This window comes from Stegostoma tigrinum, chromosome 4 (genome assembly GCF_030684315.1).
Source record: "Stegostoma tigrinum isolate sSteTig4 chromosome 4, sSteTig4.hap1, whole genome shotgun sequence".
NCBI lineage: Eukaryota > Metazoa > Chordata > Chondrichthyes > Orectolobiformes > Stegostomatidae > Stegostoma > Stegostoma tigrinum.
This window is the reverse complement of record NC_081357.1, coordinates 25,959,470-25,984,421: the sequence shown is the minus strand read 5'-3', so window position 1 is coordinate 25,984,421 and position 24,952 is coordinate 25,959,470. Positions and strand designations below refer to the sequence as shown.

General features: G+C 40.8%; 1 protein-coding gene across 3 annotated transcripts in view; it reads right to left on the bottom strand.

Moving 5' to 3' along the window:
* Positions 1–18,430, bottom strand: part of ppil6 (peptidylprolyl isomerase (cyclophilin)-like 6) — a 29,811-nt gene extending 11,381 nt beyond the window's left edge. For 2 of the 3 annotated variants that reach the window (XM_048531029.2, XM_048531030.2), the window contains exons 1-2: positions 18,309–18,430; positions 3,390–3,485 (exon numbers count right to left, since the gene is read on the bottom strand). In XM_048531029.2, coding sequence (XP_048386986.1) covers positions 3,390–3,485; positions 18,309–18,392 — 180 coding nt within the window. In that variant the 5' untranslated portion in view covers positions 18,393–18,430. The remainder of the gene's footprint in view (positions 1–3,389; positions 3,486–18,308) is intronic. The other variant, XM_048531031.2, reaches the window with a different exon arrangement.
* Positions 18,431–24,952: the final 6,522 nt, after the last annotated feature.

Sequence of the window (24,952 nt, the reverse complement as noted above, 5' to 3'; positions counted from 1 at the left end):
ACCTTCTGACACACCAGCCTCTGCTCTTCAGTGGACCATTCTTTGCTCTAGCGTGATGCTATCATTAAAACATCTTCCACTGCCAGACTTCCTCTGCAACATTCTCGCTCACTCCTAAGTAACTGTCAGCACCATTTCCCTTTCCTATGGTACTGTTCTGTGAAAGCACAGGAGACAGACCGCCGGCCCTTTTATCTCCTTCTCTTCATGATGCAAGGCACTCCCTCCAATGTGGAACCCCAATCTTCTTCTACATCTTTCGAATTAGTACATTATATTTGCTGCTCACTTAGTGATCTCTTTTATTGCTTGTTAAATGTCTTAACTAACAGCACAACTCAACCACATTCTCTCTCTTTTCTTGTTAGTTAGTTTGTATTTTTGTTTCATTATCCCTATGGCTGGACCTGCAACATAAAACCTTTATCTTTCAACCTCTCCACCCTGACACAATCAGGGGTCTCTCCCTTGACTTTCTTGCTCCCCGTTTTGACCCTTTCGTTTACTCAAATCTATTACATTTTAACTTCTGTTCAGTAACTTTCACTAAGACGAACAAATGTGATTTTGAAAACATTTGTGCATTTATTCCTATTTAATTCTTCTATTTCAGTTTTTAAAAATTCATTCATGGAATGTGTGTCACTGGCTAGGCTGCCATTTATTGACCATCCCTAAAAGAGTCAAGTGCGTTGCTGTCAGTCTGGAGTCACACGGAGGCCAGGCCAGGTAGGGATAGCAGTTTTGTTCCCTGAACGACATTTGTAAACCACATGGTTTCTTTTTTCTGACAATTAACAATGGTTTCATAGTCATCATTAGACTCTTAATTCCAGACTTTTATTGAATTCAGGTTCTGCCATTTATTGTGGTGGGATTCAACGCAGGTCCCCAGAGCATTACCTGGGTCTCTGGATTAATAAGCTAGCTTTCATACCACTGGGCCCTCACCTCCCCTAGCAGGGAAGCTGGGGAAATTTAAATTCAATTAATTATGTAAATCTGAACTAGAAAAAATGTATCAACAATGGTGGCCATGAAATGTTTTAACTATACTGTTTTAAAACATGTCCATTTAAAAATAATTCCACTCTATCCAGGTGTCTCAGTATTTTGTAAGATTTAATCAGCTCTCCCCTCATCCTTCTAAGCTCATCAAATACCAGATCCAAGGTTCTCAACTACTCTCATGTGACACGTTCTTCCAGATCATTCTTGTAAATCTCCTCTCAACCCCAACCAATGCCAGCACATCCTTCCTTAGATACAGGCTCCAAATCTGCTCACATTATTCCAAATGTGATCTGATCCAGGGCCTTTTACAGCCTAAGCAGTACATCCCTGCTCTTGTATTCTAGCCCTTTTGAAATGAATGCTAACATTGCATTTGCTTTCCTAACAGTCAACTGAATCTGAATCTGAACCTGAACCTTAAGAATCCTGAACTAGGACTCCCAAGTTTCTTTGTGCTGCAAATTTCCAAAGCCTTTCCTCATTCAGAAAATATTCTACACCTCCAATCTTCCTACCAAAGTGCATAACCTCCATACTTTCCCACGTGTAATAAATCTGCCACTTCTTTGTTCATTCTCTTAGCCTGTCCAAGTCATTCTGCAGCCTCACTGCGCCTCAACACTACTTGTCCTCCACCTATCTTTGTGTCATCTGCAAACTTAGCTATAACGCCCTCAGCTCCTTCGTCCAGATCGTTAATACTTAACACAAATAGTTGTGGTCCTGACACTGTCCTCTGTGGAATACCACTAGTCACTGGCTGCCATCATGAAAAAGACCCCTGTATCCACGCTCTCTGCCTTCTGCCAATCAGCCAGTCCTCTAGACGTTACAGTACCTCATCCCCAACACCACAGCTTCTTATTTAACAGCCTCTTGTGCAGCATCCTGCCAAAGGCCTTCTGGAAATCCAAATAAGATCCCGTCCACACTTTTCCTAAATCTAATTTGCTCTTTACTTCCTCAAAGAATTCAAACAGATTTGTCAGGCATGACCTTCCCTTGACAAAGCCTTTCTGATTCAGTCCTGTCTTTGCACTTCCAAGTACTTAACAATCTCCTCTTTAATTACAGACTCCATGAATGATGTCAGGCTAACTGGCCTATAGTTTCCTGTCTTCTGTTTCCCTCATTTTCGACTCCTCTGGAATCCTCAATGATTCCTGAAAAATCACCACCAATCCTCCATAATCTCCTTGGCTATCTCCTTCAGAATTCTGGGGTATAGTCTATCTGGTCTGGGAGATTTATCCACCTTCAGGCCTTTCAGTTTCCCCAGCATCTTCTCCTTAGTGATTGCCTGTGCACTCCCTCTGACCCCCCCGACTCTCTTGGTGTTCTGGTATGCTGATGGTGTCTTCCATGTTTTGAAAACTAATGCAACATACCCATTTAAGATAACAAAGTGTGAAGCTGGATGAACACAGCAGACCAAACAGCATCTTAGGAGCACAAAAGCTGACGATTCGGGCCTAGGCTTCTAAAGCCTTCCGATTCATGGACCCTTCCAGATGCCTTTTAAATGTTGTAATTGTACCAGCCTCCACCACTTCTTCTGGCAATGCATTCCATGCAACATCCTCTACGTGAAAAAGTTGGCCCTTAGGTCCATTTTAAATTGTTCCCCTCTCACCTTTAAAGCTGTGCCCTCTAGTTTGGACTCCCCTGCCTTGGGGAAAAGATCTTGTTTATTCACGCTATCCAAGCCCTTCATGATTTTTAGAAAATTCTATCAGGTCCTCCCTCAGCCTCAGATGCTCCAGAGAAAATAGCCCCAGCCTATTCAGCCTCTCTTATAGCTCAAAGCCTCCAAGGGAACATCCTTACAAATCTTTTCTGAACCCTTTTCAAGTTTCACAACATCCTTCCAATAGCAGGAAGACCAGAATTGTCTGCAGCGTTCCAAAACTGACCTGACCAATGTCTTTTACAGTCGCAACATGATCTCCCAATTCCTTTACTCAACGCACTGAACAATAAAGGCAACTGTGCCAAATGCCTTCTTCATTATCCTGTCCACCTGCAACTCCACTTTCAAGGAACTATGAACCTGCACTCCAAGGACCCTTTGTTTGGGAACACTCCCCAGGACCTTATCATTAAGTGCATAAATCTTGGCCTGATTTGCCCTATCGATATGTAGCACCTCTCAATTATCTGTATTAAACTCCATTTGCAACTCCTTGGCCTACTTGTTTTGAAAACTTTAATAACCTCTATTGAGCCCTCCCTGCTTTCAACTTTTTCCATAATTTTCCTCGTCTAACCCCCAACCCGCAACACTGTTTAGTTTAAAGCCCTATCCACAGCCTTAGATGTGATTTGCTGGGACTCTGTTCCCCGCAGCTTCAGATAGCAATATAAAAGATAAATACCTTCTTTTTCTGAGATAAGAACATATCCCAGGCAAACTCCAGAAGTGGGCGAATGACTGGCTCACTGATTTCAGAAGGATATGTCCGTTTCAGCTCCTACATTAAAAGTAAAGAGTTTCTTAAAATTTGTCTTTTCTATCAGTCTTTCTTCCCACACTAAGGAGAGTGAGGTATTCTCAGACTTAAATGCTTCAATTAAATTAACTTCAAAGCTTTTATAGGGGAAATTGCCTACATTTCCCTTAAAGCTTTGAAGCTATGAGGAGGTGCCGACCCAGTGGTGTTATCACTGGACTATTAATCCAGAAGCCCAGATAGTGTTCTGGAGACTCAGGTTTGAATCCTGCTGTGGCAGATTGAGGAATTTGTATTCAATAAATACCTGGAGTTAATAATCTAACGATGACCATGAATCCATTGTTGATTGTTAGGAAAAACCCGCCTGGTTAACTAATGTCCTTTAGGGGAGGAAACTGCCATCCTTACCTGGTCAAGCCTATATGTGACTCCAGACTCACAGCAAAGTGATTGACTCTCAATAGCCCTCTGGGCAATTAGGGATGGGCAATAAATGCTGCTTAGCCAGTGACATCCTTATCCCATGCATGAACAATAAGAAGAAAATATTCAGGCAACCTTCTGAGATCAGCATTGAACTGGCCCGTAGCAAATCTGTGGGCATGCCCCTTCTGCACCCCCAAATCAAATGAAATAGTTCCTTTCTCTACTTTTTGAAAACATTAATCTCCTTTAAAGATTTCAATTAGATCACCCTTTAATTCTTCTATGTTTAATGTACTATAAACTTATATCATGCAACCTGTTTTCACAATCTAAATAAAACAAAGAACTGTGGATGCTGGAAATCTGTAAGAAAAACAAAGTGCTGGAGAAACTCAGCAGGTATGGCAACGTGTATACAGAGAGAAAAACAATTAATATTTTGAGTCCAGCGATCTTTCGTCAGAACTGATATGTTATAACTTAACATATAAATCATAATTTAACACTTAGCCAGTATAATTCTGGTGATCCCAGACAGAGCATCAACAACATTACAATCCGGTTTGGGACTAGTAACCTTTATTTTTAAAATAGACCAAAGTATGATCCAGACACTTACTAAAAGAATAAAGCCACGAGATTCCACAGTTTTGAACAAACAGCTATACTTTACGATTTAGAACAGTAATACAACCTACAATGCATGGACAATTAATTCCCAACACCCAGAATTAACATGTGGTAAACAGGAATATCATGCTGTAATTCAACACAAATTTCAAATTTGACAAAGAAAGATGTCACAGATTTCTCAATAAATCTTCCCCCCCAACCCCCGCCCAAAACATTAATGGCCCAATGGGTCACCAAATCTTAGCAAATTTCACAAGCATTTATAATTCTTCTCTTTTGCTGATCTGGTTTTGGAAGAGTTTAAGAGCTATCCTTCTTGCGTCTATCTATCCCTGTTTTAATTGATCACCTTCATTTCCTGGGTTCACACTCCCCTTGACTTTAAAAACTGCGCTCCATACTCATTCATTGTCACAACACCAGCATTCACCAATGGCTACTCCCTGACTCTGTGACTCAGATTGTGTACTTCAATAGCTTTCTCAGCTACAGAGAGCTAGACAACTGCTCGTGACCTCACACTAGATCCCCCAACACAGAGGCTCAGTATACTCCCATTGTCTTTCCTGCAGTAAAGCTAGACATCAGCATTTTGACACAGAGAAATCATCTCTCTCTCTCTCTCTCTCTTCCTCCCCACATCCACTCCGTTCAACAGTTCACTGACATCAGTCCCTGCTTGTAATCTTTTGAGTTGTTCTTCCATGAACTGTTGAGTGATGAATTTCAGGTACAACTGAACGTTGCCACTTAGGAATTCTGGACCTGTGTCCTCTGAATGTTACACTCCACAGACAATGTGGGCTTGCTTAGTAGAAAGGAACTGTATATAACTTGAGGGCTCCATCACAATGTACTGTACAGCCTCAAGGACCAATGTGTCCTGAGCAGGTAGAGGAGGGGTATGCACAGAACTGAATGCTGCTGTAAAAGTTAGAACTATCCAGAGTTTTTAGAAATTTGTACCCTACCCCCTTTGTATTTTAGATTCACTGAGATACAGAATAACATTGCATTAGTTTTTTATTAAGTTATTTTTCATCATTGTCCAATAATTATAACACATGATTTAGTTCGCTTTGTACAAATCTGAGCATAAGAACAAGAAATAAGAATAGACCACTCGGCTCTTTGAGCCAGCTCTGCCATTTAATGAGATCATGGTTGATCTGATTTTAAACTGATCTCTACATACCCTGCATTCGTGATAAGTTTTCATCCCCTTGGTAATCAAGAATCTATCTGCGTCTGTGTTAAAAATATTTCAAGAATCTACATCCTTTGCTTTTTGAGGGAGGAAATTCCAACAAACACTCAACCTGCTGAGCGAGGAAAAATTTTTTTCTCATCTCTGCTTTAAACGAACATCCCCTTATTTTTAAACCACAGCCATAGTTCCAGATTATCCCACAAGAAATATCCTTTCCACATCCACCTAGTCAAGTCCCCTCATGATCTTACATGTTTCGATTAAGTCACCTCTGACTCTTCTTAACGTCCAGAGGATACAGGCCTAGCCTTTCCTCATTCATTCCAGGTATTATCTAGTAAACCTTTTCTGAATTGCTTATAATGCATTAACATTCTCCTGTAAGTTTGGTGACCAGTACTGCACATAGTACTGTAAATGTAGTCTCACCAATGTCCTGTATAATGGAAGCATAGCCTCTCTCCTCTTGAATTCAGTTCTCCTCACAATAAACCAATAAACATTTTATTGGCCTTCCTTCTACTCTTCTCCTACAGTTACTAGCTCCTCAGCGTTTATCCTGTTTTAGGCCCAGAGAGTGGATGACCTCACACTTTCCCAGTGTGCATCCCATCTGTCAGTTTTGACGACTCACATAACTATCTATGTCCTTTTGTAATTATCTGCTTCCCTCTCCATTACTTCCTGTGAGACGTAACTCAGCAAACCTGCATCCGTAGATCTTTACTTCTGTCTCCAGGTTGCACGAGGAAAACCTTTTTTATACACTGATCAGTTAGGATCTGAATTGATTTCTGAAGAGCATGATGGAGGCGGATTCAATTGCAGTTTTCAAAGGAGAACGGGATATTTATCATTGACAATTATAATGAAAAACCGGAGTTCCCAGTGTAGATCCTTTAGAGACATCAAAAATCATGTCAAATTTAGTGTCTGTCTATCGTCTCTATTAATTGTTTTTTTTAAATCTGTTCAGAAGTGTGAAAACACAACTCCAGGGCTGGTGGGACTTGAACCTGGACCTTCTGACCCTGAGGTAAAGGACACTATCGCTATGCCACAATATCCTCAAACTAGTCTGTCTTACAACCAATTTCCAGATGCTTGCAATCCCATATCATTTGTTATGTGTGAATTGTTATTGGATGCCTTCCCCAATCTCATAAAATAAATTGCTTAGTTACTTTAGTAACATCCTCAAAAGTTTATATTAGATTTTGTTTTGGTTGACTTACTCTTTACAAATCCGTGTTAATTGTATCCCATCAGCTCATGTCTAAACGTTCAATCATTCCCTTCCAAACAAAAGCTGCTTACAGCCAGCCCCTGCCCCCACTATAACAGATATTAGGTATCTTAGTTATTCTCTTCTATAGATCTTAGACAATAGAGTGGCATTGGCAATTTTCCAATCCAAGAGATGAATTTCTCAATCAAGAGACTTAGGATCATAATTTCTAGAACATTTGTAACTCTCATGTTTTTAATATCCTGAGGTACAAATCATATGGTCCCGATGTTGCATCTACCTTTAGTTTCCTTATTTTTCCACATCATGCCTTTAAAATTTATACTGAGACTAGTAAGTTCCTCCTTTTGATCTATTTTCCATTTTTCACATATCATTGCAACCTTAGTTCTGACAGTAGGGACAGAAACTAGTAGAAAGCAAATATTTAGCAAACTTGCCATTTTGCAATTTCAATTACAATATATGGAACAAATTCTCACAGCAAACACCAGCAGTGAAGTCTTCAGCATTATTTGATATTAGTAAGTTAGTCAAATAGCAACATATAGCAGATAGGCAGGTGCTTTGTTTCAATATAGGCTGATTTTTTGAGAAAGGGATGCACCCTAATTCTAACAAAACATTTTTTCGGTCCTCTCTACTAGAATATGGGCATTAGAGCTTAGAATGGAAAAATGACACTAGTATGGTACACTACAGACAGTAAGCTTAACTTAGTCAGAACTTCATGGGAATTGTAAATGATCAAATGCCCAATTCAACAATTTTAATAACAGCTAAAACTTGATAAATTTTGCCCAATAATGTTGTGAATCATTGTGAGATGGTTTACCATGTTAAAGATACAATGGAATCTAAATTGTTTTAACACAAACATTATTTCCAAAGATTGAGAATTCACAAACAAAAGCAGTAATTAAACTGTGTTTTTCATGGATCATTTAAATATGTGCACTGAGTCCTTGAATTGTTCTTGTTTAGAAAAACCTTATGTACGTAACAGTCAATTTTTATAAAACAAACCCTTCAGATTCAATATCTAATTAATATGCAGTTATCTGTTGGGATGGCAGGCGGAGCACTACAATTTAGCCTCAGTAGCCCAGACCAAAGGAGAAAAAAAGACTGCTTTCTGTCTAGCTGTTAATATTTAACATCCAAAATAGTCGAAATCTCCGAGCTCAGATGAAGAATATAAACCCCTCACAATACAGGTTACCACATAAGCTCTCTTGAATCTGCCTCTTTCTAATAAATAAACTCCCTGACAGATATCAGCACCAGAACATGTGACACTCTAAGGACAGAAAGATATCACGGAAGGCCACAGACACATGGTTCAATTGGATACATTGCAGAGAAAAAGGAGGTAAAAGGATAAGGTAGGATCGATCACGCAGCATAAGATGGCTAGGATAAACAAGCTACATCGTATTATATGATTTTAATCTTACTAGATTCACTTATTTTCTCTAGAAATGCAAACTTGAAACAGTTTCTCTGTTTATGACCTTCTTTGGGAATTTATTTAACATTATTATTGTTGTGTGAAATGATTATGCAACAGGTTCCAAGTTTTTAAATTGTATGTATCCCTAGCTTTTGAACTATTTTTCAACAGTGAGAACAATTTATTTGGTGAGATTTTATCAATTTCCTTTATAATTTTGAATGTTTTATAAGATTGTTTTAAGTCACTAGTTCTAGACAGTCAAACAGATTCTAAGCTTTTGTGTGCAAACTCCATCATTATTTTGATTTATATCTCTCTAACACCAGCCTTGTTCGTGTAGTTAAAGATAGTAGCTTAATTCAAAACTATCCAGTTAAACAAAACTCTTTAATCACCTGTATAGTTATTAAAACCGTATGAAATCTTGAATCTTTGAGGAGTCCCACCACCTCTAATTGAAAGGGTGGATACATGCTGGATTACTGTCTGTGAACAAGTATGTAGTTTCCTGACAAATGGTCAAAGATTAATTTAGGAGTACTCTTGTGCAAGTTTACAAATGAATAATTAGACAGATATCATTTAAAAGAGGAGACCTGATACATTAGGGAGGATGCAACACAATTTTACCATGTCACCAACATAAAATATTCACAATTAATCTTTTGTGATGTCAGAGCAAATACACCTTGAACTATAAGCTTGGCACAGCAACTTTTTCCAACCATCAAGACATCTGATGACTCAGCCGTAACACCAAATTTTTTCACAATTTTTGACAGAAGTTTTTAAGAACAACTTTAAATTCAAGAATGTGAACCCAAGTTGTAAATGTACAGTGTTAGACAGTAGTTATTCAAACATTGGCCCAGAACATTTTTATTTTTAAGAACTGCTTTACCCTACCTTACTGCTGAATGAAGCAATTACAGTGCAATTTCCTAATGTGCCAAAATTATTACTAGCAAAACGTTACATAATGTTCAAATAATATGGTAAATTAAAGATCTTAGGAGCTATATTGTTGGTCTCACAAATTCTGCCCATTAACACCAATAGAAAGCAGCTGTGTGCTTTGACAATTTACTCCAGGTAGGAAATTCTGAACTTTGAAACAATAATAGAGTTCTTGCTCATAATCTCAAAGGATATTGCTGACCAAAAAGTAGATATCAACAAAAAGGAAGTAGAATCACAGAAGTGATATGATGCAAAAGAAGGTCATTTGGCCCATCTTGTCTACACCAGTTCTACAGATAAGCATCATTACCTAGCGTTAATTTTGTTTTCTCCCCCAAAACCTTGCACACTATTTCTGTTCCAATAGCTATCCAGTGCCCTCTTGAATACCTCAATTGAACGTGCCTCTACCAAACATCCAGGCAGTGCACTCCATAATCTAACTACTCGATGAGTGATAAAGTTTTCGTTCACATTACTTTTGTTTCTTTTGCACATCCCTTTAAATCTGTGCTCGTTTGCTCTTACTTCCCTATCTACTACATCTAGCCTGCTCATAATATTGAAAACCTCCATCAAATCACCTCTCTGCCTTCTTTTCTCCGAGAAGAACAGTTCCGACTTCTTCAGTCTATCCTTGAAACTGTAGCTTCTCATCCCTGGAACCTTTCTTGTAAATCACCTCTGCATTCTCTCCAATGCATTCATATTTTTTCTAAAATATGACATCCGTTACTATATAAACAATAAGCCAGCTGAAGTCTAACAAGTGTCTTGTACAAGTTCAACATCACCTCCATGCTCTTGTACTCTATGCCCCTAATAATAAAGCTTTCACCAGCTTCAAAATCTCCCCTCCCCCCACTGCATCCCAAAACCAGCCCATCTTGTCCCAGCCTGCCTAACCTGTTCTTCCTCTCACCTATCCCCTCCTCCCACCTCAAGCTGCACCTCCATTTCCTACCTACTAACCGCATCCTGCCCCCTTGACCTGTCCATCCTCCCTGGGCTGGCCTATCCCCTCCTCACCTCCCCACCCCCCCACCCATACTCTCCTCTCCACCTATCTTCTCCTCTATCCATCTTCAGTCCGCCTCCCCTTCTCTCCCTATTTATTTCAGAATCTTCTCCCCATCCCCCTTTTCTGATGAAGGGTCTAGGCCCGAAACATCAGCTTTTGTGCTCCTGAGATGCTGCTTGGCCTGCTGTGTTCATCCAGCTCCACACTTTGTTACCTAAGCTGAGAACACTGTCTGGTTTAGAACATAGAACATAGAACATAGAACATAGAACAGTACAGCACAGAACAGGCCCTTCAGCCCACAATGTTGTGCCGACCATTGATCCTCATGGATGCACCCTCAAATTTCTGTGACCATATGCATGTCCAGCAGTCTCTTAAATGACCCCAATGACCTTGCTTCCACAACTGCTGCTGGCAACGCATTCCATGCTCTCACAACTCTCTGCGTAAAGAACCTGCCTCTGACATCCCCTCTATACTTTCCACCAACCAGCTTAAAACTATGACCCCTCGTGCTAGCCATTTCTGCCCTGGGAAATAGTCTCTGGCTATCGACTCTATCTATGCCTCTCATTATCTTGTATACCTCAATTAGGTCCCCTCTCCTCCTCCTTTTCTCCAATGAAAAGAGACCGAGCTCAGTCAACCTCTCTTCATAAGATAAGCCCTCCAGTCCAGGCAGCATCCTGGTAAACCTCCTCTGAACCCTCTCCAAAGCATCCACATCTTTCCTATAATAGGGCGCCCAGAACTGGACGCAGTATTCCAAGTGCGGTCTAACCAAAGTTTTATAGAGCTGCAACAAGATCTCACGACTCTTAAACTCAATCCCCCTGTTAATGAAAGCCAAAACACCATATGCTTTCTTAACAACCCTGTCCACTTGGGTGGCCATTTTAAGGGATCTATGTATCTGCACACCAAGATCCCTCTGTTCCTCCACGCTGCCAAGAATCCTATCCTTAATCCTGTACTCAGCTTTCAAATTCGACCTTCCAAAATGCATCACCTCGCATTTATCCAGGTTGAACTCCATCTGCCACCTCTCAGCCCATCTCTGCATCCTGTCAATGTCCCGCTGCAGCCTACAACAGCCCTCTACACTGTCAACGACACCTCCGACCTTTGTGTCGTCTGCAAACTTGCTGACCCATCCTTCAATTCCCTCGTCCAAGTCATTAATAAAAATTACAAACAGTAGAGGCCCAAGGACAGAGCCCTGTGGAACCCCACTCACCACTGACTTCCAGGCAGAATATTTTCCTTCTACTACCACTCGCTGTCTTCTGTTGGCCAGCCAATTCTGTATCCAAGCAGCTAAGTTCCCCTGTATCCCATTCCTCCTGACCTTCTGAATGAGCCTTCCATGGGGAACCTTATCAAATGCCTTACTGAAGTCCATATACACCACATCCACAGCTTGACCCTCATCAACCTTACTAGTCACATCCTCAAAAAACTCGATAAGGTTTGTAAGGCATGACCTACCCCTCACAAAGCCGTGTTGACTGTATTTGATCAAGCCATGCTCTTCCAGATGGTCATAAATCTTATCCCTCAGAATCCTTTCTAACACCTTGCAGACGACAGACGTGAGACTTACCGGTCTATAATTGCCGGGGATTTCCCTATTTCCTTTCTTGAAGAGAGGAATTACATTTGCCTCTCTCCAGTCCTCAGGTACGACTCCAGTGGAGAGCGAGGATGCAAAGATCTTCGCAAGTGGCGAAGCAATTGCATTTCTCGCTTCCCAAAGCAGCCGAGGACAAATCTGATCCGGGCCTGGCGACTTGTCAATCTTATTAAAAGCTCTCTCCACCTTTCATGTTCCCATTGGAATGGGAGTAGCCCATTCAGCTGTTTGAGCCTGTTCCACCATTCTATGAGATCTGTGGTCTAACTCCATATATCTGCCTTTGACCCATATCTCTTAATGCCTTTGTTTAACAAACTGTATCTATCCCAGATTCAAACCACTGATCCAGTATCCACTGAAGTTTGTGGAAAAGAGTTCCAAACATCATGTGTAGATGTGCCGCCTAACATCACTCCCAAACAGTTTAGCCCTAATTCTCAGACTATGCCTCCTAGCTCTAGAATCGCCAACCAGTGGAAATAGTTTATCTTAATCTACCCCAGCTTTTCCTCTTAATATCCCGAAGATTTAAATCAGATCTCTCCTTAACATTCTAAATTCTAGAGAAAACAGGCCTAGTTTGTATAATCTCGCCTCACATCTTAACTCTTGGAGTTATATTCTAGTCTTTGAGACATAAAGGCCAGCTTTCCACTAACTTTCTTGATTATTTGCTGCACCTGTTCGTGACATTTAAAGATATATGTACCTGAAGCTCCAAGTCTCTTAGGGCGTGCACTATCATTAACTTCATACCATCTCGAAAGCACATTGATCTAATATTTTAAGGTGCAAAATGGATAACCTCACACTTAGTCACATTGAACTCCATCTGCTACAGTTTTGCCCATTCACTTTGTCTCGCATTATTCCTTTGTAATTTTAGGCTATTGTCTACGCTATCGACAAAATCGCCTAACTTAGTATCACCAGCACATTCGGCTTTATGTCCTCTGCGCGATTATCCAAGTCATTAATAAATAATGTGAATAATTTAAACACTAACACAGATCCCTGTGGGACACCATTGGTCACATCTAGCCAATTTGAGAACCAATCCATTACCCCTACTTTCTAACCCCTGCCACTCAACTAATTTCCCAGCCAAGTCAGTAATTTGCCTTCAATTCTGTGGGTTTTTACCTTAGTTAACCATCTTGTAAATGGGACTTTATCAAATACCTTCTGGAAATCCAAATAAACAACATCCATTGACATTCACCTGTCTACTACCTTAGTCATGTCTTCAAAAACCTATTCAATGATGTTAGCCAGGAATGAGCTTCCTGTAATGAATCCACGCTGGCTTTGCCTGATTAGCTGAAAATGTTTGAGGTGGACAGTAACCCTATCCTTGATGATAGACTCCAAAAATTTCCCCACCAAAGTCGTTAGGCTAGCTGGTCCATAATTCCTCAATTTTCCTCTTTTGGCCTTCTTTTGCAGTCTTCCAATCCAGAGGATCGACTCCTGTATCTAAGAAACTCTGCTACTCGTGAACTTCTTCTGCTCTGATTTTTTAAATAGCTTGTTGCCACAATTACTGCCTGTAAAAAGCTGTTTTCAGACTTACTTTTCTTGTAGTTTCTCTGGAGGAGTTTCTTTTCAGAGATATTTACTCCACAGCTGCTGCTCAGCAGTGCGGCTTATTTTTTTCTGAATAGTTACTAATCTTAAAGCTGCTTTTTAAAAGATTCTGCAGTGATTGTAACAAGATCAGCCAGCTGGACCTCACAGAATAGGAGTCCCCCAAATAGGGCTGTAAATCTGGTCTAATCAGGGAGCCCTGGCTGACAGATATAAACAGAATTGTCAGAAGTTCTGCTCAGTGTAAGTCCTAAAATTTAGGACTGTTCATATGTAAATAAAGGGTGACTTAGTGACAGGATACCTACCTCTGTAGAGTTATTTGAATTCTCTTCTCTAGATGATCTCAGCTATGTTTCTTGATCTTCACTACTGACACAATTTTCTAGGCAGTGAATCTTGTAGATAACACCATTGTCTTCAAATGTTTTTGACCACATGTTTTCTCCAGTCTCAATCTATTGTCTATCAGAGTGTTCCTTTGAGACTTTATCTTTCAGTGATCTTTCTAATATGTTCCAGCTCCAGCCACACTTATTTCTACTCAGTGATGTGTAGCTTCATTATATCATTGCAACATTGATCCAAGGTATTTTTGCCCTTCCACAACAATTATCAAAAGCCACCTACTTCAGAAAGTCTTAGTTCAGCTATGTTTTTGGCACTTACACATTGGACAGTTATGATGTTGCCCAACTAGCTTCCCAACATCCAGAAATATTAGCACAACCCAAACTCTACTGTAAAATTAAGGCAATATTCTTCAGGTGCTGGAAATCTGAAGTAAAACTAGAAACTGCTGGAAATGCTCAGCAGTTCTGACTGTATCTGTGGTGAAGGGAACAAAGTTAATGCTTCAAGTCAAATATGAGTCATCTCAGAGGATTCAGAATTGCCGGAGCTGCTATTTCTAGCATTTATTTCAGCTGACAGAATTCTACTCTGCATCAAGAACTCTTGACCTGTCACTTCTGTAGTTACCTATAGACTCTTAACCACTATGCCAGAAATTCAGACTTCAGAACCTCATGTTTGTATCTCCTCATGCCTCACTCTTGCCACTATGACCATTTCAAGACTTAATCTGTGCACTTCACATTCCTCCTATTCCGGTCTCTTGCATTCTTCAGCTTCTTTGCCAATTACCTGCCATACCTTCAATGTCAAGATCTACAATCTGTAATTCCTTCCTCTACTATCTTGTCTCCACCGTTCTTTCTTCCTTTGAGTACTTCTTTAAAACCTGCCATTTTGATGAAGATTTCATGTCACTCTTCTGAGCTCTCTCTGTCTTTTGTCAGACTACATTTTGGTAAAGTGCTTTGAGTATTCATTTCTGCATTAAAGACCCTAAATTGAATGAAATTTTAGTCGAAAAGATAGAGTTACATGTTCTGGCTAACTCCTGCTCCCTGCATTACATTGTGCCAGCGTTCCCTCCTACCCTCCACTCCCCACAACACCCATCCCCTGCCCGTCACCCCCCCACCTCTGTTCCCAGTCCTAGTACAGATCTTTGTCCCTCCTTCTACAATGGGCCAAAAGCTACTTCATCAGACCCAGTCATGCCCTGGCCCCCAGCTTTGCCTCTGCCCAATGCACGGTTCCCATTGGCAATGGTGCATGCACTGATGCTGACATGTCAATGCTTGAAAAATGATGACATCAGCACAAGACAGGCCTGAGGACACTCCTATGCCTGTCATGGTCAGCTGATGTCATGGGCTCCTGAGTCTGAGTGCGTGGGTGCTATTTTGACATAATGGATAAATCCCCCTATTTAAAATTAGAGGTCACACTTTTAAGTTAGAATGAAGGGAACTGTTTCCCTGATTGTTGTTTGATTTTAGATCAGGCATGGTGGAAGTGGGATCAATAAATATTTTTAAAGTGGAGGAGAATAAATTATTGTTGGGAGGGGGAATCAAAGATTTTTGGGGATAATGGGAGTGTGGAATTTTTTGGCACACAAATTGATCAGCAATGATCTTATAGAATAGCAGCGTAGGCCAAATGGCCTACAAATTGAGTGTCTGTAAAACAGGCAGAAACTGGCCTTATTTTCATCTGAAGATGTCTCTCCAGACAGATCCTTTAATATGGTTTGCCTCGTATTGACCTTTATCCAATTACAAAATCAATAAAGTTTGTCCTTGTAGAAAGGCCTTCTACGTTTTTTTTAATTAAATTGTTTAATCAAGTGAATATTTTCTGTTGAAGTTGGTCCCTTTCTACAGTCAGATACTACAACATTACATTCTCAACACTTTTCAGCTGGTCATAAAATGAAATCTCATACTTTATTAATTTTCAATTATAGTTTTTCATGACAGATGGTAGCCTGGCAATATATGAGGAGCAAAGCTCAAGGTTATTTGCGAACAGCAGGAGGGCCTGGATATTAAATTAGTTTGAAACTCTCTGCCATCTATTTACTATTCATTTTAAACCACATATATTAAAAACACATCCTTCATGTTCATTTACCATAAAATGTCAGACAGGTTGAGTGTTCTAAACACAGCATTTCTGACTGCAGCTAATTGCTTAATCCAAATTCTGAGGTGAGGCTTAAAACCATAACTTGGACTCAAGGGCAACTGTATTATCGCTGGGTCCAGCTGTTAATAATTTTCATTCTTCATTATCAGCTCAAAACTGGGCATTTGTGAGATGCTGTAGGCTATCACAAGCAACAACATTATATTCAATAATAACCTGTAACTTTGTGGCTTGGCATATCCCTCACCTACCCTATCATCAAGCCCCAGAACCAGTTAAAAGCAAACTACTGTGAATGTTGGAAATCTGAAATGAAAACAGAAACTCAGTAGGTCTGGCAGCATCTGGGGACAGAGAAAAATAAATTTAAAATTTCAAGTCTGGTATGACTCTTCTTTAGAAGAAGTCATTTTAGGCTCAAAACATTAACTCTCTTTCTCTGACCGCAGATGTTTTCACACCTGCTGAACTTCCCAGCACCTTCTGTTTCAACCGAGAGGACTAATCCCGCCTCAATAAATGTTTAAGAGCATGCCAGCAGCAGTATTAGACTTAAATATGAGATGCAAGGTGGGTGAAATTACAAAAAAAATTACATTAACACTAAACACTGGAAGCAGGATGGCACAGACAGGGATAGTAGGAATTGCAGATGCTGGAGAATCTGAGATAACAAGGTGTAGAGCTGGATGAACACAGCAGGCCAAGCAGCGTCAGAGGAGCAGGAAGGCTGATGTTTCTTCCTCTGTATCTCCTCATCAGCCTGTTCAGAGATGTTATTACACACCTCTGGAACAGGTGAGACTTGAACCTCTTGGTTCAGAGGTAGGGATGCTATCACTGCACCACAATGCCCTCAATGCATCTAACAAAATTGGAGTAAATGGGAATCAAGAGGAAGAGCTCTCTGCTGTTTGGAGTCATAACTAACACAGATGAAGATGGTTGTGGTGTTGAAGGCCAGTTATCAGAGTATCAAGTTGAAGAAGCTCACAGCACAACAATCTTCAGCTGTTTCATCAATAGCATCCCTTTCAACTTAAAATCAGAAGAGGGAATGTTCATCGATGATCACATAATTCAGTACCACTTGCAACTCCTCAGATGACAAAACAGCCTGTGAAATGTTAGTTTGCTTTCTCTGCATGGATACTGCCTGATCTGCTGTGAGATCCAGCATTTTTTTTATTTTCAGTGTCCTTATGAGGCAAGACTTGTATCACATTCTGTCTTAGGGCTGATAAGTTCATGCCACATAATGCCAGCCATTGGCCAGCACCAAAAGGAGAGAATCTAACTACCTCCCCTTGAATCATTTTCACCACTGAATGACCCACTCTCACAATTCTTCAATACCTTACATGCTAACATTGATCAGAAACATAACCAAGTTGGTCATATAAATACTCACGGACTGTAAAAGCAGGCTGGGAATTCTGTGGTGTGTAATTCACTACCTGATTCCATAATACCTGCTCGCCTTCCAAAAGGCACAAAGCCACGAGCCTGATGGAATGTTTTCCACTTACCTGGATGAATGCAGCTCCAGCAACACTCAAGCAACTTGATTCAAAAGCAGACTGTTCGATTAGTACCCAATCCACCATCTTAAACTTTCACTTACTCTATCACTGGTGTTCAGTAACAGCAGAGTCTATCACATGTACGATCCTCTACAGTAACTCACGAAAGCCCCTTCCAAACCCTGATCTATTCCACCTAGATGGGCAAGGACAGCTTACACATGGGAACACACCACCTTCAAATTTCCCTACAAGTCACACACCATCCTGGCTTGGTACTAAATTACCATTCCCTCACGGACGCTGCAACTACTTCCCTTTGGGTGTGCCGTCTGGTGTACAGCAATACTTCAAGAAAGCAAAACACCACTAACATTTTCAAGCATAATTAGGGATGGGCAATGAACACTGCCCATGCCTAAAATACTTACACCTCAATAATTTCAAAAATGTAGTATTTTCACAATAACAATTTTAGACAGTAAATCACTTGACATATATATGCTGATCCTTATGTATTAAATTAAAACCAGGGAGATTCAGAAACTGGTTCACTCTGCTTTCATAGGTTTGATGTATTTAAAAACAAGCCAACCTTTAAAAAACACAAAGCAGGCAAAAAAAATTATAATCACCTCTGCTGCACATTTTGCCTGGTAAAACGTTGGATCTGTAATGCAGCCGATTACTTCAAGCTGCAAACATGGAGATGGAGCCATGCTGAAAGGAGTGGTTGTAAACAGACACGGTTTCTATGGAGACAATCAAAGCCCTGTATAGAGAAACCTTCCTGCCATAGCAATAGGAGAGGTTCATTTCAAACTGACTGCAGGAGAGCTGACATTCCAGAAGAAGACACAGCTATGTCATGAGCAAGATTCAACTTACAAACCCGCAAATCTTCAAGCTCCAGAGATGTAACCATTAAACAGAATCAACATGAAACATAGAACTACAAAAATATCATTTGTCATCTGAGTCATAATCATCAAATATTGGCATATTTGTTATTTCCCTCTTTCTTTTCTTTCTATTTGGAGTCATGGAGGCGTACAGCATGGAAACAGACCCTTAGGTCCAACTTGTCTGCGCCAATCAGATATCCTAAATTAATCTAGTCCAATTTGCCAGGACTTGGCCCATATCCCTCTAAACCCTTCCTATTCATACACCCATCTAGATGCCTTTTAAACGTTGCAATTGTAAGCACCTCCACCACTTCCCTTGGCAGCTCATTCCATACACACACCACCCACTGTGATAAACTGCCCCTTAGATCCCTTTTAATTCTTTCTCCTCTCATCTTAAAACTATGTCCTCTAGTTTTGTACTCCACCACCCCAGGGAAAAGATCTTATCTATTCACCTTGTCCGTGCCCCTCATAATCTTATAAGCCTCTGTAAATTAGCTCCTCAGCCTCTGATGCTCCAGGGAAAATAGCCCCAGCCTATACAACCTCTCCCTATAGCTCATCTGCGTTGACATTCTCGGGTATACCTGCACCCACAGTCACTGCTGCAGACATCAATCAAATCACCAATCTTCTTCAGAGCAAACCGACGGAAAGCAAATGGCCCAGATGGAGTTCTCGGCCTTGCACTGAGATCCTGTGTGGATCAGCTGGTGGGAGTATTTGGAGACATTTTTAACCTCTCCCTACAATGATGTGAGGTTCCCACCTGCTTCAAGAAGATCATGATCATCTGGGTGCCAAAGGGAAAAACAGGCAACATACCTTAATAACTACCACCCAGTAGCTCTGACATACATCATGAAGTGCTTCAAGAGTACAACCACAGTGGGAGGGGTCTTTGATTATGTTGGTTTTACCAAGACAGTGGTAAGTGTAGATGGAGTCAATGGATGGAGGCTAGTTTGTGTGATGGACTAGGCTGTGGTCTTGCAGGCTTGGGCAGAACAGTTGCCATACCAAGCTGTGATGCATCTGGATAGATGTTGTGCTGTAATGGTCAAGTCAATGGGCTACTAATATAGAGGTACAGTGTAATATCTTGTGGGCACTGGATCAAATCCAACCATGGCAGCTGGTGAAATATAAATTCAATTAATAAAGTCTGAAACTGAATGCTCATCTCAGTAATGGTGACCATGAAACAATCACTGATTGATGCAAGAAACGAACTGTTTCTCTAATGCCCTTTAGGGAAGAAAATGTGCCATCCTTACACACTTTAGATCCACAGCAATCTGGTTTACTTTTAACTGTCCCCTGAAATGGACTACCAAGCCACTCATTTCAAGGGGAATTATTGATGGACAACAAATGCTAGCAATTCCAGTAATGCTGATATCCAATGAAGATGCAAAACGGGACACATATAAAAGTCACTCACTCTTGCCCAGAAGTAGACACTGACAACTTTTAAAAAAAAAATCTATTTTTAAAATGTGCAGTAAAGTAGCTGATTCCATTTTAATTCATAACATTAAAGGGAAAATAAAACATCCATAACTGATCTATATTCTGATTGGAATTTCTGAAGGGTGTAATCCATTGATTATTGCATTTCACCATTCAAGAAGAGCAATGTCTACACGGACAAGCAGAATGGAAACACAATATAAGAATTTGAAGTTAGAGGCACCCCTAGAAACCTTTTCAATAATGAATAGTTCAGCAGGTGGAAAAATGACTTGCAGAAAAGTGTTAAGTATGGTATACACTAGTGAAGAGCAGCTAGTAACAAAGAGGCTGAATACGCTGTGGCTATTTTCCCCAGAGTTAGAGGTTGAGGGGCGACCTTATAGAGGTTTATAAAATCATGAGGGGGATGGATACGGTGAATAGCCAAGGTCTTTTCCCCAGGGTAGGGGAGTCTAAAACTAGAAGTCATAAGTTTAAGTTGAAAGGGGAAAGATATAAAAGGGATCTAAGGGGCAATGTTTTCACACAGAGGGTAGCACGTGTAGAGAATGAGCTGCCAGAAGTGGAGGAGGCTGGATGGGTATATGCATAGGAAGGGTTTAGAGGGATATAGACCAAATGAAACTGGATGAATTGAGGATATCTGGTTGGACCAAAGGGTCTGTTTCCCTGCTGTACAACTCTTTCAATAGAATGTTGAAATACATGTCTCTCAGAATATATGCCTCTGCCATGCTATATTAATTTACCATTATTACAATTAAACAGCTCTTCCTTGAGGCATTACCCTGACTGTTTGATTAGCCATTATCACAAAGCTGAAAGAATAAGTATTTTGTCAGGGCTTATATTTCACTGAGGCTGAGGCTGTATACAGTGAACTGCTGTGAAAGCTTTTGACAGTTATGATAAATTGTACCACAGCTGCTGAGCCAACCCATAACATTCCTAAAAACAAAATGTACTCTCTCCCACAGGGTTTACAGATCCTTAAAAGATTCCAGAACTCAAATCCAGAATCAAAAACTATTAATCCTTCCATGTACTTGTGTACTATGTTTTATTGAAATCTGTTCATCAGTTTTGAGACGTATTTACAAACAGAAGAAAAATCATTATCTCCTCTATCTTCGGGGTAATACTCAAATTATGAGTATTAAACTTAAATTACTCGTTGTTTCCTTTGGTCTCACTTGATGTTAGTTGCCTGTGTCAGTTGAGGAGGGTAGGTTTTTGGGTGTACTACCCTTTAATTGTTCCATTACTACTTGGTACAGAAAACCTGTTTCCTGCAAAAGTGCTTCGCTTGTTCTCAGATGACTTCCAATGAACCTCTCAGCTCCATCCTCGATTCCCTCCTATTCATCCTCCAGATGAACCTGGTACCTTTCTTTAAAAAGATTCCAAAGCTGAATGATCTAAAAATTGATTTGATACCTTGATCACTTTTCTGTAAGATTAAATTCACCTGTATTAGTCCCAAGGTTCTGTTTTACTGGCCCGTACCTTTGTCCCTTTGACCTTTATCTAATTTGGCATAATCGTTTCGTTTTACCTCCTTCATTCATTTAGCTATCAGACACGTTTGAGGACATCTTTTACATGCTCCTGCTCTGGGTTGAAATGTCCAAGTTTGCTATACAACTTGATAACAGCATCCTTTAACTTGTTAAACACTGTTGGAACAATGTCTAAATTTAGACACAGCAACTACTCTATTGGATCAGAATATATTCTACACAGTCAAATTGGAAGTGGACATTGCATTTTTGGTTGATAACATTTCTGCCTATTACAGGTGTTGATGATAGTGGTGTAAGTATTCCAATAGTGTTAAGAGAGGGATTTTCAGATTTTTAACTTAATGACAATAAAGGAATGACAATATCTTTCCAAGTCAAGATACTCTATGGCTGAAGGTGAACTGGCAGATGGCAGAGTTCCAAAGCACTTGCTCCTATCCTTCTAGAGGTCATGTGTTTACAAGGTTCTGTCAGAGGAGGCTTGCTGACTTGCTGCAGTGCATTTTGTAGATGTTAGATGCTGCAGCCACAGTGGAAGGGATAGGTGACAGGGCGTCAATCAAGTGGCTTGCTTTATCCGGGAGAGTGCTGAACATTTTTGGTGTTGTTGGAACTGCAGACAAGTGGAGAGTATTAAATCATATTCTGACTAGTGCCTTGTAGATGGACTAGCTTTGGAAAGTCAAGAGGTTAATCATTCAACATGGAATTTCCAACCTATGACTTGCACTTGTAGCCACCAGTGCTAATATGACAGGGTAAGTTTCATATCAATGGTGATCCCAGGATAGTAACGATGGAGGCATGTAGCAATAGTCATGCCACTGAATATCATGGGGAAATGTGGACTCTCGAATTGGAGATAATGGGAACTGCAGATGCTGGAGATTCCAAGATAATAAAATGTGAGGCTGGATGAACACAGCAGGCCAAGCAGCATCTCAGGAGCACAAAAGCTGACGTTTCGGGCCTAGACCCTTCATCAGAGAGGGGGATGGGGGGAGGGAACTGGAATAAATAGGGAGAGAGGGGGAGGCGGACCGAAGATGGAGAGTAAAGAAGATAGGTGGAGAGGGTGTAGGTGGGGAGGTAGGGAGGGGATAGGTCAGTCCAGGGAAGACGGACAGGTCAAGGAGGTGGGATGAGGTTAGTAGGTAGCTGGGGGTGCGGCTTGGGGTGGGAGGAAGGGATGGGTGAGAGGAAGAACCGGTTAGGGAGGCAGAGACAGGTTGGACTGGTTTTGGGATGCAGTGGGTGGGGGGGAAGAGCTGGGCTGGTTGTGTGGTGCAGTGGGGGGAGGGGATGAACTGGGCTGGTTTAGGGATGCAGTGGGGGAAGGGGAGATTTTGAAACTGGTGAAGTCCACATTGATACCATACGGCTGCAGGGTTCCCAGGCGGAATATGAGTTGCTGTTCCTGCAACCTTCGGGTGGCATCATTGTGGCAGTGCAGGAGGCCCATGATGGACATGTCATCAAGAGAATGGGAGGGGGAGTGGAAATGGTTTGCGACTGGGAGGTGCAGTTGTTTGTTACGAACTGAGCGGAGGTGTTCTGCAAAGCGGTCCCCAAGCCTCCGCTTGGTTTCCCCAATGTAGAGGAGGCCGCACCGGGTACAGTGGATGCAGTATACCACATTGGCAGATGTGCAGGTGAACCTCTGCTTAATGTGGAATGTCATCTTGGGGCCTGGGATGGGGGTGAGGGAGGAGGTGTGGGGACAAGTGTAGCATTTCCTGCGGTTGCAGGGGAAGGTGCCGGGTATGGTGGGGTTGGAGGGCAGTGTGGAGCGAACAAGGGAGTCACGGAGAGAGTGGTCTAGAGTGGTCTCGAATTGGAGATGCTCACTGCCCAACTCTCGCATGGCATAGCTATTATGTGTCACTAAGCAGTTCAGTGGTCTTCTTCAATATCTGAGGTGGTGTTAATGGAAAGGAACACTGCAATCAGTGAATACTTTCACATTTGACCTCACTGAATGCAAAATTAATGAAGAAGTAACTGAAGACGTTAGGCCTAGGACTTTTACTCCAAGTGAAATGCATGTTCATAGCACAATTGGGCAAGCAGAAGCAGCAATCTCTAAGGGTTATTCCAGCTGATTTGGAGAGTGATCAGTATCAATAAGCACCACACTGTTTTGACGCAACTGGCCAATACCAGAATGGCACAATAAAGAACTACACTGAGACATCTGTTCCTTGGTGGAGATAGGACTCATAATTGATCTTACATTCCTCTTTTTAAAGGCCTGAGATCTGGAGAATTGAGTAATGGCAGCCAGTTCAGAACAACACCCACAATGGTCTGACTGAAGCAAATTTACATAATTCGTTATAAAAAACTGAATTATATGTCAAAGTGTATAACCGTGTAAAAACATGTGAAATCCATAACACTGTCATTACCTAACACACATTATTCAGCATACTGAATATTTTATGAATCTTTTAAAAGAGTAAACAGATTTAATATATAATTCATATAGAATTCAGGAGAAAATGTCATCCAAGCAATCCCTGTCATACAAACCAATTATAATGTGTAATAATTGTGAATAATTTAAAACACTTAAATATTAACATGAATGAATTAACTTAGACATTTTCTTCTGGCTCACCTCTTCTTTTCAGGCACAGCTGCAAATGGTGAATGGAACAGAAGCAATGAAGAACAGCACTGCATTTGCACCTCCTGGACTGCAGTAGTTCAAGGCTCCTCACCAACCACCACTTAAGGGCAATTAAGGATGGACAATAAACGCTGGTTATCCGAAGACACACCTCATGAGAGAAAAAAAATAACAGCAGCCTTGTTTAGGACTTGCTGGCTGATAAACTGCATCGAAGAGGTTGAGGAGCATATTAGCTGGAGGGAAAATGGAAGGAGAGAAAAGGAAGTCACCCATCAATTACTCCATTTATTTTGTGAGGATATGCTCATCAGACGACAGCATTTCACATGTGAGGGTATGCTAGGCACAAATTTGACTTGCTGCAGCTTGGAATAACTGCATCGCAGCACTCTATCAAATATACATCCACTTATTAAAAAAAATATAATTATTTACACTGTTTTGGTTGCACAAAACATTTGAACTGCATATTAATCTACCATCCGCAAAGAACAAACCGAGAACAATGTGCAAATTACAGCACTATACAATATTGACACATATAAAATACTCTGGATGTTTTGTGTTAATATAAAATATGCAGTTTACACAGTTGAGGTGTGGAAATTAGAGATGTTAATCACCCATGTACTTGTGCTAACAAACTGAAGCCAATCACATGGTTAGGCACAAAAACAAGATTGTGTGCAATGCGTAAAGCAAAAGTGAATTTATTTGTAAAATACAATCTCTTT